At 43.7% G+C, this 17,326-nt stretch overlaps 1 protein-coding gene across 2 annotated transcripts in view; it reads left to right on the top strand.

The window, feature by feature from the left end:
* Positions 1–17,326, top strand: part of LOC137321013 (guanine nucleotide-binding protein G(q) subunit alpha-like) — a 200,773-nt gene that overhangs the window by 140,381 nt on the left and 43,066 nt on the right. For both annotated transcript variants that reach the window (XM_067983116.1, XM_067983115.1), the window contains exons 4-5: positions 4,078–4,206; positions 4,751–4,880. In XM_067983116.1, coding sequence (XP_067839217.1) covers positions 4,078–4,206; positions 4,751–4,880 — 259 coding nt within the window. The remainder of the gene's footprint in view (positions 1–4,077; positions 4,207–4,750; positions 4,881–17,326) is intronic.

Here is a 17,326-nt window from a genome sequence, read left to right as displayed (position 1 = left end):
TCTACCTGTTTTTAAAGGCATGACCATGCATTAGCTGACTGCATCACAAATATAAATAGGATGTACCCACAAAGTGAGTTCCTAATCTTTGCTAAATTATTTGAGAACAGGTGACAAGTTCTCCTGATCAGTTGCCCCAACTTTGCCATGTTTCCAAGACTAGATGTGGAAAGTGCATTATATTGTTTGGGACCTGAGGCTTAAGCTCTGTTTCCATGCCTAGCTTTGTCAGTACTTATTTTTTTTAAGATAATTACAAGATAATGCTTGTCAGAAGAATACTTGATACCAAGATGACCATGGGACCTTATTGAGGATTTCTTGAAATAATTCTTTTTGAAAATAGGCAGGCATGGAATCAACAACATGTCTTGCTTATGCATTTGTAATTTAAATACCATCACTAGATATTATTCCGAACTCTAACTGGCCACCCTTCACAACACGACACACCAAATTCCTCTTGAAATTCATTGGTTCATAGTTTTTTAAAACTAAAATGCCCTGCAAAACATTATAATGTTTTCAGTTTACATTGTAATTTTTTTTGCCTTTTTAAATTCTCAAAACTGGCCTGGTTGAAAACAGCATATAAAAACAAGCAAATCTATCTTATACTGAAAAAATAGCTGTATACTTAAAAACATGGGTCCTTCTATTTCATAGCCATTGTTTGTACTTGCTTTTCATGATATACTGACCTTGTCCTTGATATCTTTCATGATTTTTATTTCTGAGCATCACTTAGATTTCGAGTTCAAATTCTATTAATGTAAATCTCTATATAATCCCAAGAAAACTGAACTAGATTCACTTTTTTTTAAATTCCCCTTTACCACCACCTCTCGTGAAATCATTGATTCCTAACTGGGATATGAAACCATGGGCACCATTACCCAAGTGGTTATTCTTCATATGAGAATCCAGCCAATAAAGCGTTTCCTAAATCATCAACAGAGACACTGTGTACATTGTATAAAATGCTGTTCTCTAACATATGTACAAATCTGTAGGCTGTGGTTTAATCTCCTCCGATGAGATTAAACCAATCCATTTTTCTCCCAATGTTGTGCACCAACTGTGGCTGAGAGAACAGGCAAACCAGTGTGATGGAAATAATTGTTTGAAGTATACAAACATAATCCGTGGAAGATGACTGCATTGTTTCACTCCCTATGGGAAAGCACTTGGCCTCTGCTTAGCATCTTCCACAGAGGTAATAAATTCAGCAAGAATGTTCAATGCTCTTCATCGCTCTGGTATACTCAGAAGAATTTTTTAATAGTATTAGCTGACCAGAGGATTGAAAGGTTGGCGTATGCTTTGGTCCAGAAGGGATGTCTACCATTTTAAGTTGTGTTCACCTTAAATCCTTTTATTCATAAAGCACGTATAGATCTGATGAATAACTTAGGTAGTAGTTTCATAGACGATAAATCAACTTGTTATGTCAAGACGACTAATCATTTGATTAGTCTCAAACCTTGATCTGTCATGTTAAAGATCACTTGATGACTCTTTGATATCCTATTCCTCTTTGGTCTTTTTTGAGTAAAATATCTGGAGAGTTGGCCAACTATGCCTGGTGCAGTCACACTGCCTGGTTCAGTCAGACTTCCAAGATTTTGTAGCATGACTCACTGTGAAAACAAACTATAACCAACAAACATATTGCCAGAGGCATGCTTCAGTGATGCAGTTTCCAGGGAATATCAAACTGACAATCAGAACAATTCAGCTGTCTGCTAAAAGACTGGCCTGTTTCAGGTTATGATAATGAACGGGACACTGGAGTGCAGCACTGCATATCGTGTCTTGAATTCCTTTTCTCCGATCTGATAACAGTGGAGCTGTCAAAATGCATATTATGCTTCAAGTGTGATATGTATGTACATAGTTGATTTAAACATACACCATTCAAATTTCACTGGAGCCCAAATCCGAATTCTGAACAATTTATTGGTGTGCCCATAGTTCTAGGAATTTATAAATTCACCAGTGCTCACTTCTCTACTTAATTCACTGGTGCCCACTACTGGCTTAATTTATTAATTTACTCATGCTCTATGAATTTATTGATCCAGTGATGCCTGCTCCATTAATTTAAAAATTCACTGGTGCCTACTTGGCTGTGCTGCAGTGTTCACTGGTATCCTTTTGATAAAACTGTACAACACTATGGAGTTGTTGTTCCCATGTGCAATGCTTTAGGAGATGGACTAGTAATATATTAAGTTATGTGTACAGTGTGATATTTCTGTAACTGTTGCATTTTCTGTAGCACATGACCTATCATGCTTTGTTGATTTTGTTTGTATTCAAAAGTGAGAAATGTGTCTAGAAACAGCCAGTGAGTTATTACAAAGGACTATCAGGCAAACAAGTGGTGAACCCACTCAAAATGCTTTTACAAAATTTTCACCTGTAATTATTTTCTCAGGAATTGAAATTTCTCATGTCCAAAATTAGGTTTAAACAAAACAGCAAAAAATTACATATTTCAAGATAACATGATGCAGTTTACCCATTGAAATATCTTTTGTGTATTTGAAAACCTCCAATAAAGTTTTTACTTGAAGCCTCAGCACCTCCCAAAATCCTGGCCTGAAGATGAAATATTTGCCCCAGAGCCTTAACTCTGTATCTCGAGGCAGACCCTGCAGTCTGAGTATGTACTATGTGCACAATTTCCCAGAATGGTAGATTTTAGTCAGCTCAACCAAAATATTTCTGTTCTGGCTGTATCTACATGGTTGTTTTGCAAATTTATTTGAAGAAAAGCCAGAGTATAAATTTCAAAAGCTTCTTCAAGAACAAATAAAATTTATATTGAGTGCTTTTACTTTCTATGTCAGAGAGAGTCTTTCCTCATCCTAAATTTAATTATTTTTAAACAAATTAAATGAATTTTGAAAGCTTCTCGGTCATTTACAAATGTGTTTTGATGGTGGAAAATGCAGACATAGGCTGAGGAAGAAAGGTGCGACAAAAGCACACTCCAGCTCTCCCATTTGTCTGCAAAGCAAGAATTCCTCACATGAAATAAAATTTGCAACCTTGCCTGCCCTCCCACAATTTAAAAAAAAAGTTATAAGAAACAAGGTTTATACTTTATACACATATGCACATAATCGTGGAATTTGAAAGTACCAATTTCACTTATTCAACCACTATAAATCAGTGGCCCTGATAAAATATTGTACGTTAAATGTGATAAAACACTGTATCCTTCCTCTGACTGTGAGCAACACTGAGAGATCTGTTCATTTGTTTAAAAGACGATCAATACATATGTATTTGTTTTAATTTTGTTGAATTTTTTCATATTTTACTTTCCACAAATAAATCAAGGCACTCCATTGGAGGAGCCGATGCATCATATCTAATTTTCTTTCTTATTTCACAGCTACTTTAGTGATTCTGATTGTATCTCAGCACCAGATTATCTGCCAACTCAATAGGATGTGCTGTGGGTTTGAGTGCCCATAACTGGCATCATTGAGTATCCATTTGATCTGGAGAATATAATCTTCAGGTACTAATTGGAGCCTATAGTAAATTTCCTAGGTAGCAGAAGTTGTGTCTTCAGTATTTTCTGGTTTAATATGATGACATACATTACCAGTAAGTTACTTTTATCTCTAAGTGGTAGTTATAGGGTGGTGTCAGAGGCAAAAATTCAAAAAATGATTGACTTAAGAATTATATACATTCTGAGTAAATTCATCCTTCTGAGACAGTCTTGCCATTTCAACTAAAACAAGTTTTCTCTTTTATATAAAAAAAACAAAAAATTTTCAGGAATTCAGTATTACAGCATTACTGGGAAAAATGCATCCTGCATTCCTGGGAAAATGGCACAATCTGGTGTGGAGTCGGCTGAAATGTAAATAACTGTCCCATATCACCTCTTTGAATAAGTGGTACCATCTTGGTGAATTCACCAGGACTCTTGGAGACAGGAAGAATGGTGATGACCCCAACCTTCCTCTTTTCATTTTCCTCCCCCTGTTTTTCCTCTCCAAGGGTTAATCATGTCACAATCATTGCATTCCTGTTGTTTCTCCCCGTCTGTAGCTATCTTAGAGACTTGGACCGTATAGCAGAATCTACCTATCTACCCACTCAACAGGATGTACTTAGAGTGCGAGTCCCAACAACAGGGATCATTGAATACCCCTTCGACTTACAAACTGTCATTTTCAGGTAGAAGAAAATTACTTAAATACAGTAACAGTTTTTATAACTTTGATAAGCTTTCATTTTCAGGAACTATCTGAGCATGATGTAAATTCAATTTCATATTTGTAAAGTTGTAGAGATGATTAGAATAAAGTGGAAAGTGCATGGCGTCATAAATGTGAATAGTTTTTGTAAGTAATATTTATTTAAAACATATTACATTTTTTAAAAAAGCTGTTTGTGGCCTTTAGATTATATACATACAGTTACTTTAAAGTATCACTGATGAGGATAAACTAAGAAATGTATATTATTTTGCATTAGCAAGCAAATAATTCACTAATGTCCATGTTAATTCTTTCTCTTCAGAATGAGTGTGACCTAAAATGATTTTCTGTACTGAGCTAGTAATATTAATAATATGAATCTTCGCCAAATGCATGTACATTAAAATTTTCAAGACTTATCCATTATGCTGCATGTCTGATATATTGACTGACTCTTCAAAGTTTTAATGACTTCCTAGTCTGGTTGTTATGTACAGTTTGGTATTGCATTGGTCTTTCAGAATGGTCGATGTTGGGGGTCAGCGGTCAGAACGAAGAAAATGGATTCACTGCTTTGAAAATGTGACGTCTATTATGTTTTTAGTTGCCCTTAGTGAATACGATCAAGTACTTGTGGAATCAGACAATGAGGTGAGTTCTCTTGTGGACGACAATCCATGCGGACTTATTTATTAAATGGTTAATTTTGCCTTCAGTGAGGATTATAAATCCATCAGAGTTTGATATGCTACACTGTAAATATAACAACTGTAGCTTGCATTTATATAATGTGTTTAGTGTAGAAAAGCCTGCTAATGAGGATAAAAGACACTGAACCAAAGAACTGGTTAAGAGGGGTGATGAAAATTCTGAGGTGCATTTAAAGGAGGATCCTTAAAGGAAGAAAGAGAGGCAGAGAGATTTAGGGAGGGAATTTGAGGGTGGGACTTAGACAGCTGAAGGTATTGCCTACGATGGTGGGGCAGGGAGGTGGTGCGTGAGGCCAGACTAAGAGGAACTGAGAGTTTTGGGGCTTTTCGCACTGGGAAGGGTTACAGAGATAGGAAGGAGTGAGGCGATGGAGTGACTTAAACACAAAGACGAGAATTTTAAATTTCAGGCATTGGGGGCTGGGAGCCCATGTAGGTCAATGAGTGTGAGGCTGATGTGTCAGTGCGACTTGGTGTGAGATAGGATATGGACAACTGAGTATTGGATGAGCTGAATTTTGTGGAGGGTGAAAGATGGGAGGCCGGCCAAGACAGCAACGGAGTAATCTGTAATTTTAACTCCCAAGAACGAGTGGGTTAGAGGCGGGTGGGAGGTTAAAGTAGCAGCATTTTGGAGTGAGATCACATCCTGGCTCCAATGCGCCCACTTCCGGGTTTAACTCGGGCATGTTAGGATGCGCGCGCACAACAGAAATTCGGAAGTCCTGTCTCCACTTAAAGCCGAAGGGCCGATGTTTAAAGGGCCAATTCAGGTAGTTGGAACACTTTAGGTACTTCTTGTGGATTCTGCAACAGAAGCTGATTTAACTACTCCTGAACGTGGCTTCCGAAACATGCCATTGAAATGGAGGCGAGTTGCAGCCGATGCTCATTTAGCCCTTTAAACCTGTGATTGACACATCTCCTCAATAAAAGGTGAGGTTTTGCAGCTGGGCACTCAGTTCTCTCAGACTCTGGCTGGGAGTTCTTTGTGTTTAGACTGAGATTTCTTGTATTCAGATAAATTTACCTACATTTTGGAGTCCCTCAAACTGACAAGATCAGGATGGGGTGGGGGGGCACAATGGATCTCCTCCACAGTACATCTGAGGAGGAAAATCATCAACCTCTGTGGCAGGCATGTCGTGCAGTTCTGGGATTTGCAGTGCACAAGACAGAGGTGTGCAACAAGGATCTGAAGAAGAGCAGAGAGGGACCAACGGAGGGGCCGAGGCCGCAGGAGGCACTACCAATGTGAGAAGGTCTACAGGCAAAGGTTGAGCTTCCTGGACCTCTCTGTGGAGCAGTGCCTACGCAGGCTGAGATTAGTCGGCGGGAGGTCACAGACATCTGCAGCCTCCTTCAGGAAGAGCTGGACCTGGTGGCTACGCATTGCCTGTTGCAAATATAGTCACCACTGCCCTCAATTTCTTCTCAGGATCCGTCCAGGGCGCCACTGGTGACACCTCCAGAGCGCGTTAGCTGTCTGCAGGTGTATACGACAGGTGACAGATGGCTGGTTTGCCAGGGCATCCGACTACATGAACTTTCCCCATGATGATATCAGCCAGACTGAGAGGGCAATGGGTTTCGCTGCTGGACAGCGCAATTGATTTCACACACACACAGCAATCCGAGGACCTCCACGTGAGCCAGGACTGTTCATAAACCGAAAGGGATATCACTCCATCAATGCACAGCTGATTTGCAACCACCAGAAGAGATTCCCTGGCAGCTGCCACGATTCCTTCATTTTGCATGAGTCCAACATCCCAGCCCTTTTCCACGCACAAGACAGATTTAAGGGCTGGCTCCTTGGAGACGGGGGATACCCGCTGTGGATGTGGCTTGTGACACCTGTGAGAAACCCCATCAGCACAGCAGCGTTACACGCATGCTATAGGAACGTTGAAGATGTGCTTCAGGTACCTGGATAGATCTGGGGGAGCCCTTCAGTACTCACCAATGAGGGTGAGCAGAATAATCGTCGTGTGCTGCGTCCTGCACAACATCGCGCAGCAGAGAGGGTTACAGGTGGAGGAGGTCGAATGCACTCATCAAGCATCCTCATCTGACAGCAACATTGAAGAAGAGGAGAAGGAGGAAAATGAAGATGGGGAACCCATCGCCAGAACAGCGGCGCACATTGCTGCCCGTGATGCCAGGGATTCCCTCATCTCTAATAGGTTGTCATAATGAGATGTGCAAATTGAAGACTTTGAGCTACTCAGGCTGCCTGGAACAACCATCAGCACCAACCCCCACCCCCGCCCCCCCTCTCCCTTGGCGCAGAACAGTCCTTCAACTACGCGTACACCCATTGCACACCCGCTCAATGGGTGTCGTCATGTCTTGGCATTCATGATCAAGCAAATGAAGTGACGATTTCACACGTGACGCAATGTTGGTCAAGACATGGCAGTGGTGACAATGATTACATTTAACGTGCCTTAACAAACAAAATATATAAATGAACAACATGGCATTGCGTCACATATCCTTCGTGAACTACAATTGCTTGGCCTTTCTCTTTCTACTGCTTCTACATGGTGCATCCCCTGTGGCTTCAGCAGAGGTAGTAGCAAGTTGCTTAGATACCTGCCCTGACTGCTGAGATGCTTTTGGCCCAGGACCTGTGGATTTTTGAGTCCTTGAGGGTCCCTGCAAAGACTGCTCCACCTGCACCCGTGCAGGGGCTGACTCAGCCATTGGGAGAGGAGGCAGCATTATGGATACTGGTTGAGGGGGAGGGGCAATGAGTAAAACGTGGGAGAGCTTTGCATGGAGTCCCCACTTCCATGTCCCCTTTCACCATCGTCCCTCTCCTGGGCCAGCACAACATCACTCCCACCACTCTGCTGGCAGCAGTTTGGTGAGCAGATGTGTCGTGTCGTAAGGCCACGGATAAGGTATCTGTCAGCCTGCTTAAGGTGGCAGACGTGTTGGCATCCAGAATCCATACGGCCGTTGTCACAGCCTGCATGCACTCATTTGAGATCTGTGCTTGAAGTTCAATGGAGGCTGCCACTCTCTCCATCACAGACATTCCCGCACTTACCTGCACCACCAAACCACCAGTGATGGAGTTAGACTCCTCCATCCTCTCCGCTATTGTGGAGAGTGTGCGTGACACGCTTTCCAGTACCTTGCAAAGGTGCAACTGTACCTACATAAGAACATAAGAAATAGGAGCAGGAGTAGGCCATCCGGCCCCTCGAGCCTGCTCCACCATTAGACAAGATCATGGCTGATCTTCTACCTCATCGCCATTTTCCTGCACTATCCCCATATCCCTTGATGTCTTTAATATCAAGAAATCTCTCAATCTCTGTTTTGAATGTACTCAATGACTGAGCCTCCACAGTCCTCTGGGGTAGAGAATTCCAAAGACTCACCACCCTCTGAGTGAAGAAATTTCTCCTCCTCTCAATCCTAAATGGCCTACCCCTTATTCTGAGACTGTGACCCTTGGTTCTAGACTCGCAGCCAGGGGAAACATCCTCCTTGCATCTACCCTGTAGAGCCCTGTAAGAATTTTGTATGTTTCAATGTGATCACCTCTCATTCTTCTAAACTCTAGAATACAGGCCTAGTCTACTCAATCTCTCCTCATAGGACAATCCCGCCATCCCAGGAATCAGTCTGGTGAACCTTCGTTGCACTCCCTGTATGGCAAGTATCCTTTCTTAGGTAAGGAGACCAAAATTGTACACAATACTCCAGGTGCGGTCTCACCAAGGCCCTATATAATTGCAGTAAGACATTTTTACTCCTGTACTCAAATCCTCTTGTTGCTTGCTGCACTTGCATGTTAGCTTTCAGTGACTCATGGACACCCAGGTCCCTTTGAACATCAATATTTTCTAATCTCTCACCATTTAAAAAATACTCTGCATTTCTGTTTTTCCACATTATATTCCATCTGCCATGTTCTTGCCCACTCACCTTGCCTGCATCCCCTTGAAGCCTCTTTGCATCCTCCTCACAACTCACATTTTGTGTCATCTGCAAACTTGGAAATATTACATTTTGTCCCCTCATCCAAATCATTGATATAGATTGTGAATAGCTGGGGTCCAAGCACCGATCCCTGCAGTATCCCACCCGTCACAGTCTGCCAACCTGAAAAAGACCCATTTATTCCTACTCTCTGTTTTCTGTCTGTTAACCAATTCTCAATCCATGCCAGTATATTACCCCCAATTCCATGTGCTCTAACTTTGTTCACCAACCTCCTGTGTGGGACCTTATCGAAATCCTTCTGAAAATCCAAATACACCACTTCCACTGGTTCCCCCGCATCTATTCTACTGGTTACATCCTCAAAGAACTCCCAATAGGTTTGTCAAACATGATTTCCCTTTCATAAATCCACGTTGACTCTGCCAAATCCTATTTTTATTTTCCTGTTTTCTCTCTCCTTCCTTTCTTAAATAGTGGGGTTACATTTGCTACCCTCCACCATCTACCTCTATCTTTCTCATTCTCAACATTGGCCCCCGGGGTGCAACATCTGTGTCCAGCTGAGCAGAGCTTGGAGAGGAGTACGCCCCCCAACTCACAGTCTCCACAGCTGTCCCTGCCACCAACGTCTGCTCGTGCACACTTGAGTGGTGAATCACCAGGTGACAACCCGACTAACTGTCTAATAGGACCCAATGAAGTGCTAGTCTCCCTGCTGGTGCATGGCTGTGTGTCATGTGATGATGCACCCTCAGAAGGAATGAGATACTCTGAGGAATCGCTTTGTTCCATTTCGGCACTTTCCTCTTGAAGGCCCTCGTAAACAACAGAAGCCGATATTAATTATTCATTGGAAAAATGACAATCTTTCCAATGATCATACTGAGGTCTGGAACAGTTCAATCATTGATAAATTCAATTCATCATGTACATGAAAGATGTTAAGGATCTGTCACCAGCCATTCAGAGATGCCAGTCTCTCCAACTCTGACAGATAGACATGCAGTGGTCTGACTTAAATCCACGGCATCCTCTTCCACATCTGTGAGCTGGACTATTTGTGGTGGTCCACCTCCAGTCCTCAGAAATTCGTCACCATTCTCTGCCTTCTCCACGATGACATGCAAGCCATGATCCTCACCAACGGATCCACCACAGACCCAATACGAGTGCAAACTGAGGTCGAGCAGGGCTGCGTCATCGCACCAACGCTCTTCTCCATCTTCCTCGCTGCAACACTCCACCCCATCACCATGAAACTCTCGCCGGAGTGGAGCTAACCTACAGGACAAGCGGGAAACTGTTCAACTTTCGACGCCTCCAGGCCAGAACCAAAACCACCCCAACTTCTGTCATCGAGCTACAGTACGCAGACGACACCTGCGTGTGCGCACATTCAGAGGCCGAGCTACAAACCATCGTCGACGCATTCACCAAGGCATGTGAGAGAATGGGCCTCAGGCTAAACATCCGGAAAACAAAGGTCCTCTACCAGCCCGCTCCTGCCACACAACACTGTCCCCCGACCATCAAGATCCACGGTGAGCCTCTGGACAGCGTGGATCATTTCCCATACCTCGGGAGCCTCCTCTTGGCACGAGCAGACATCGACGATGAAATTCAACATCGACTCCAGTGCGCCAGTGTAGCCTGAGGACGCCTGAGGAACAGAGTGTTCGAAGACCGAGACCTCAAATCCAGTACCAAGCTCATGGTCTACAGAGCAGTCGTGGTCCCCGCCCTCCTGTATGCATCAGAAACATGGACAATGTACAGCAGACACCTCAAATCCCAGAAGAGAGATCACCAACGTTGCCTCTGCAAAATCCTGCAAATCCACTGGCAGGATAGGCGTACCAACGTGAGTGTTCTCTCCCAGGCTGACTCTCCCAGGCTGACATCCCCAGTATCGAGGCACTGGTCACGCTCAACCAGCTGCAATGGGTGGGCCGCATTGACCGCATGCCCGACACAAGATTCCCTGAACAAGTGCTCTACTCCGAGCTCCTCAATGGCAGGCGATCACTGGGAGGGCAGAGGAAATGCTATTAGGACACTCTCAAAGCCTCCCTTAAAAAAAAATGCAACATCCCCACTGACACGTGGGAATTGCTTGCCCTAGAATCGCTTGCCCAAATTGGAGAAGAAGCATCCGTGAAGGTGCCAATCACCTCGAACGTCATCGTGTGGAGCACGTGGAGGTTAAGCGTAAGCAGCGGAAAGAGCGCACAGAATCCAGAGCGTCTCACCCACCCGCCTTATTAAACACTACCTGCCCCACCTGTGGTAGAGTCTGCGACTGTAGGATTGGACTATTCAGCTACCGCAGAACCCACCCTCCCGGAGTGGAAGCAAGTCATCCTCGACCCTGAGGGACTGCCAAAGAAGAGGTGGTCTGACTTACCTCCACGGCATCCTCCTCCACATCTGTGAACTGGACGATTTGTGGTGGTCCACCTCCAGTCCTCGCCGCCTTCTTGCATTTTGAGCTCTCTTTTTCTACAAAGGGAGAAAGAACAAACCTATGAGTGACTGAAGGTGACATTTTCACCCGATAAATACATTGCTTCAGGTGAGGCTGACAATGAAACAGATGTATTAGTGGGTGACTATCAGACAGATACATCACATTGCATCAGGATTGGAGTGAGTGGCAGTAGTGGGTGAATAAATGGAAAGGAAGTGCATAGAAAGTGAAAGTTGATGCTGCAACCTAAGTGGGTGTAAGGAGTGATGTGATGGAGTAGGCGTGGTAACACAGAATGAGAGGAGGGTGTTGCACAATACAGGATGTGGGTGAATCAACAAATGTACTCACTTTTCCTGGTCTGGTCAATAAAGTCCTTCCTGCAATGCAGCTAAGACTTGGGCACCGTGCTCCTCATCTGCCACCTCGAGCCACGCCTTGGTGGCAGAACCAGGTTTCTTCCTCCAATTGCTTGGGTGGATGACCTCCTTCCTGGTTCTTACTGCACCCAGCAGTACTTCAAGTGAAGTATTCGTGAACCTGGATGCTGCCCCAGCTCTCTTTGAATCCATAGTTTTACTTCCTCTCGTCCAAGATCCATTTTTGCATTGGCCCTTTAAATCGTGGAGTTCAGATCGTGTCATGCGGATGTGCAGTACGCCCGCTGTGCAGCTTGGAGACGTGAAACCTGGAAGTAAAATTAAGGGCCTTCAACTTAGTTCCGATCACAGATTCCAATGCGCTCACTTTAATTCCAGATTTCGCATGCGATTATCTACCCACCCACTGAGTTCCCTGCTCCAGGTAAAATGCATGCCCGTTGAGCCTGGATGTTTGATTGTTTCAGTGGCATCGGATGGAGGCAGGCAGTGTTACACAGATGAAAGTAGATGGAGAGGAAATGGCAGTCTGAGGCCCAGGTCGGAAGCTCGGGTCTGGGTCCAGCAGAATGCCAAGATTGCAAACAATTTTGTTAAACCTGAGACAGTGAGAAGGGAGGGGAATTTTTTAAAAATTTGTTCATGGGATGTGGGCGTCGCTGGCGAGGCCAGCATTTATTGCCCACCCTAATTGCCCTTGAGAAGGTGGTGGTGAGCTGCTGCCTTGAACCGCTGCAGTCCGTGTGGTGTAGGTTCTCCCACTGTGCTGTTAGGAAGGGAGTTCCAGGATTTTGACCCAGCAACGATGAAGGAACGGCGATGTATTTCCAAGTCGGGATGGTTTGTGACTTGGAGGGGAACGTGCAGGTGGTGTTGTTCCCATGTGCCTGCTGCCCTTGTCCTTCTAGGTGGTAGAAGTTGCGGGTTTGGGAGGTGCTCTTGAAGAAGCCTTGGCGAGCTGCTGCAATGCATCCTGTGGATGGTACACATTGCAGCCACAGTGCGCTGGTGGTGAAGGGAGTGAATGTTTAGGGTGGTGGATGGGGTGCCAATCAAGCGGGCTGCTTTGTCCTGGATGGTGTCAAGCTTCATGTGTGTTGTTGGAGCTGTACTCATCCAGGCAAGTGGAGAGTATTCCATCACACTCCTGACTTGTGCCATGTAGATGGTGGAAAGGCTTTGAGGAGTCAGGAGGTGAGTCTCTGGCTGCAGAATACCCAGCCTCTGACCTGCTCTTGTAGCCACAGTATTTATGTGGCTGGTCCAGTTAAGTTTCTGGTCAATGGTGACCCCCAGGATGATGATTGTGGGGGATTCGGCAATGGTAATGCCGTTGAATGTCAAGGGGAGGTGGTTAGATTCTCTTTTGTTAGAGATGGTCATTGCCTTGCACTTGTCTGGCGCGAATGTTACTTGCTACTTATCAGCCCAAGCCTGGATGTTGTCAGTGTTGGAGAATGGAGTCAGTGCTGAGGATTTGGAGTTTGTGACAGGCTAAAGATTATGGCTTCAGTTTTCGCGATGTTTAGCTGGAGAAAGCTATGCCTTATCCAAGACTGATGTGGAGATGCCGGTGATGGACTGGGGTGGACAAATGTAAGGAATCTTACAACACCAGGTTATAGTCCAACAGTTTTATTTGAAAATCACAAGCTTTCGGAGGCTTTCTCCTTCGTCAGGCCTCCGAAAGCTTGTGATTTTCAAATAAAACTGTTGGACTATAACTTGGTGTTGTAAGATTCCTTACATTTATCCAAGACTAGATGTTGGACAAACAGTCTAACAGCACAGAGGCAGTGGAGGGGTGCCCTCATCATAATTCCGTTCTCAAACTTTGCGTTAGGCCCTACTTTTTAGATTAGTGATGGTATAGATTCGAATATGAAAGCACCAACTGAAGAATACATTCTTCAAACTTACGTTGTATGTCAGTGCGTCATGAAAATAATACTTCAGTGTGTATTGCACTACTTAAATTCACAGAATTAAAGAAGTAGTCCAGGAATCATTCACAAAAAGTATATTCGTCAGCTAGTGGATAATGATCAGGGAAGCTAAAGATAATATCTTACAATATTTTATTTTCTAATTTATGGCCTCAGCAGTGCTGCTGGGAGGGTTGGATAGCGAAAGTAACATTTTATTTTGATCTGTAATTCAGTTCAGTGCTGAAGATGAGGAACACAGTGTTCATGATCTTGCACTCTTGCATTATTGTGCTTTTCTGAGCACGTAGCATTCCAAAAATGGTTTCCCTAATTTTATTTTTGCTTCCCAGCTTCAATGAATGTTGCTCTATTCCCTGCTACTGGCCGCTAATTGGTACCTCCCCATGATTACACTGTTTGAGTCAAGAAGTCAACACATAAGAACATAAGAAATAGGAGCAGGGATAGGCAACATGGTCCCTCGAACCTACTCCGCCATTCAATCCGATCATGACTGATCTTCGACCTCAACTCCACTTTCCAGCCTGATCCCCATATCCCTTGATTCCCCTAGAGTCCAGAAATCTCTCTATCTCAGCCTTGAATATATTCAATGACTCATCATCCACAGTCCTCTGGGGTAGAGAATTCCAAAGATTCACAACCATCTGAGTGAAGAAATTCCTCCTCATCTCAGTCTTAAATGGCTGTCCCCTTATCCTGCAACTATGCCCCGTAGTTCTACACCCATGGGAAACAACCTCAGCATCTACCCTGTCAGGCCCCCTCAGAACTTTATATTTTTCAAGTCGATCACCTCTCATTCTTCTAAACTCCAGAGAGTATAGGCCCATTCTACTCAACCTCTCCTCATAGGACAACCTTTTAATCCCAGGAATTAATCTAGTGAACTTTCACTTCACCGCCTCTAAGGCAAGTATATCCTTCCCTAGATAGGAGACCAAAACTGCAAACAATACTCCAGGTGAGGTCTCACCAAAGCCCTGTACAGTTGTCGTAAGACTTCCTTACTTTTGTACTCCAACCTCCTTCCAATAAAGGCCAACATTCCATTTGCTTTCCTAAATGCCTGCTGTATCTGCATGTTACTTGTGTTTCTTGTACAAGGACACCCAAATCTCTCTGAACACCAACATTTAATAGTTTTTCACCATTTAACAAAATTCTGTTTTTCTATTCTTCTACCAAAGCGAATAATTTCACATTTCCCCACATTATACTCCATCTGCCACCTTCTTGCCCACTCACTTAACCTGTCTATATCCCTTTACACATTCTGTGTCCTCCTCACAGCCGACTTTCCCACCTAGCTTTGTATCGTCAGCAAACTTGGATACATTACACTCGGTCCCTTCATCTAAGACATTAATATAGATTGTAAATAGCTGAGGCCCAAGCACTGATCCTTGCGCCATCCCACTAGTTCTAGCCTGCCAGCCTGAAAATGACCCGTTTATTCCTACACTCTTCTGTCCGTTAATCAATCCTCTATCCATGCTAATATGTTACCCCCAACCCCATGAGTCTTTACCTTGTGTAACAACCTTTAATGTGGCACCTTATCGAATGCCTTTTGAACATCCAAGTATATTACATCCACTGGTTCCCCTTTATCTACTCTGCTAGTTACATCCTCAAAAAAATTAATAAATTTGTCAAACACTATTTCCCTTTCATAAAACCATGTTGACTCTGCCTAATCATAGTATGATTTTCTAAGTGCGCTGTTACCACTTCCTTAATAATGGATTTCAGCACATTCCCGATGACCGATGTCAGGCTAACTGGCCTGTGGTTCCGTTTTCTCTCTCCCTCCTTTCTTGAATAGCGGGGACTATTAGGTTGTGGGTTCATGCCTATCACTTCGGCACCTGGTTCCTCTACTTTTTCTAGGAAGTGAATTACCATGGAAAGAAGGGAAGAAATTTGATGTAGGAGAATGGTTAAACCTGGATGTCAAAATATTTACAAGTTGATTGCTGTGTGTTTGGTACCAACTGGATCTTTGATCACAATATATAGCTGCTGGTCTTTTTCCATACTGAACATTTCCCTTTCGGTTTATCTTCCTTTCCACAGCCATGTTCTCCACTGATTATTGCTCAGAACTCATTTGTCTCTGCCTTGATGTACCATCACTCCCTGCTTGCTTGCATATCTGTATATGTTGGTAGTTATTTCCTGTGTACTGTGGTTTCCTGTATTATCATGATGGCCATTCTGGCTGCTTTTCTTTGCTTCTTACAGTCAAAAGCTTCTTGCGGACTATTCCCCCCCCCTCCCCCTCCCCCCCCCCCCCCACCCAACAACTCCAATGATTCTACTCTTGCAAGGAAAGAAAATGCTAAATGAATATCGAGCACGAAACATAAAAATTGTGACACTCTGGTTCCTCACCCAAATGACTGGTCTTCACGTGTGAGCCTGCACAATGAGTGCTAGACTGTGGGACCACCACAACTGAGCCTCATCTGATATCTGCATATGCTCACTTTTGTTGGGGAATCACTGGATGGCAGTCAACAACAGTAAAGATAAAAAGAATAAAAAACAGCAGAGCTGCTGAGAATATGGAAAAACAACAACAATTTGCAATTATACAGTGCTTTTAACACAGAAAAACATCCCAAGGTGTTCTACAGATACATAGGGAAGGAAAAAAGGATGGTATCCAAATGAGAAGATATTAAGTTAGGTCAAAGAGTTGGTCTTTTGAGGTGTATTAAAAAGGGAAGAGTGAGGTTGAGCGGCTAAAAACACAACCGCCAAAGGAGGGCGAAGGAAGGGGTTTGGTCAAGAGGCCAGAGACACAGGAAGGGTGAGTTTGAGGAAAGGGCTGTAGTGCTGACGAAGGTTACAGAGATAGGGAAGGGCACGGCCATCGAGGAATTTAAACACAAGGGTGAGAAATTTTTAAAAATCTAGGCATTGAGTGACTGGGAGCCAATGTAGGTCAGCAACGACAAGAGTGATGAGTGAATGGGACTAAGTGCAGGATAGGACACGGGCAGCAGATGTTTGGATGAGCTGAAGTTCATATGGGATGGAGGCTGGGTGGCTGGCCGCATAACGTTCCCAACCAGTAGGCTCACTCCCATACCGCAGGATACATCAGGAGAGTCTAGTTTAATTTGGTTATCTTGTACAGGTTGCTTCCAGTTACCTGAGAATGAAGTAGATACAAGAATTCCTAAAATAGATACAAAGTTGCAGGCAAAGGGATTAACATAAAAATGTTAATCAGCAACGATGATTTATTTTGTGATTATCAAAATACAGTCCCATGCTACTCAGCATAATATTCAAAGTAGTGTGTTGATGCATCATTGCTGCATATTGTGCCATGGAATGATAGGATATGAAATCATGCTTGTAACCCCCATGCACTGTTGAACTCCTGATCTTGTGTTTGTATGGTGAAATAACAAACAGAGACTGGCATTTTTCCACTGCTAGGGAAGGAATTGTCAGTGAGCTGCACTAACTTCTCTCTCAGTATCCAGTTTTAGTGTAAGCATGAGCAGTGAACAAGTTGCTGCTGATTCTTTTGGTGGTGCATACAAGATGAGGAGAGGCCCAATGAGGGAAAGAGGAGAAATTAAGTTTACAAAAGGAAGGCTGTGTTACT

Source organism: Heptranchias perlo, chromosome 4, assembly GCF_035084215.1.
Source record: "Heptranchias perlo isolate sHepPer1 chromosome 4, sHepPer1.hap1, whole genome shotgun sequence".
NCBI lineage: Eukaryota > Metazoa > Chordata > Chondrichthyes > Hexanchiformes > Hexanchidae > Heptranchias > Heptranchias perlo.
The sequence above is the reverse complement of the archived record's forward strand: the minus strand, read 5'-3'. Positions and strand labels throughout refer to the sequence as shown.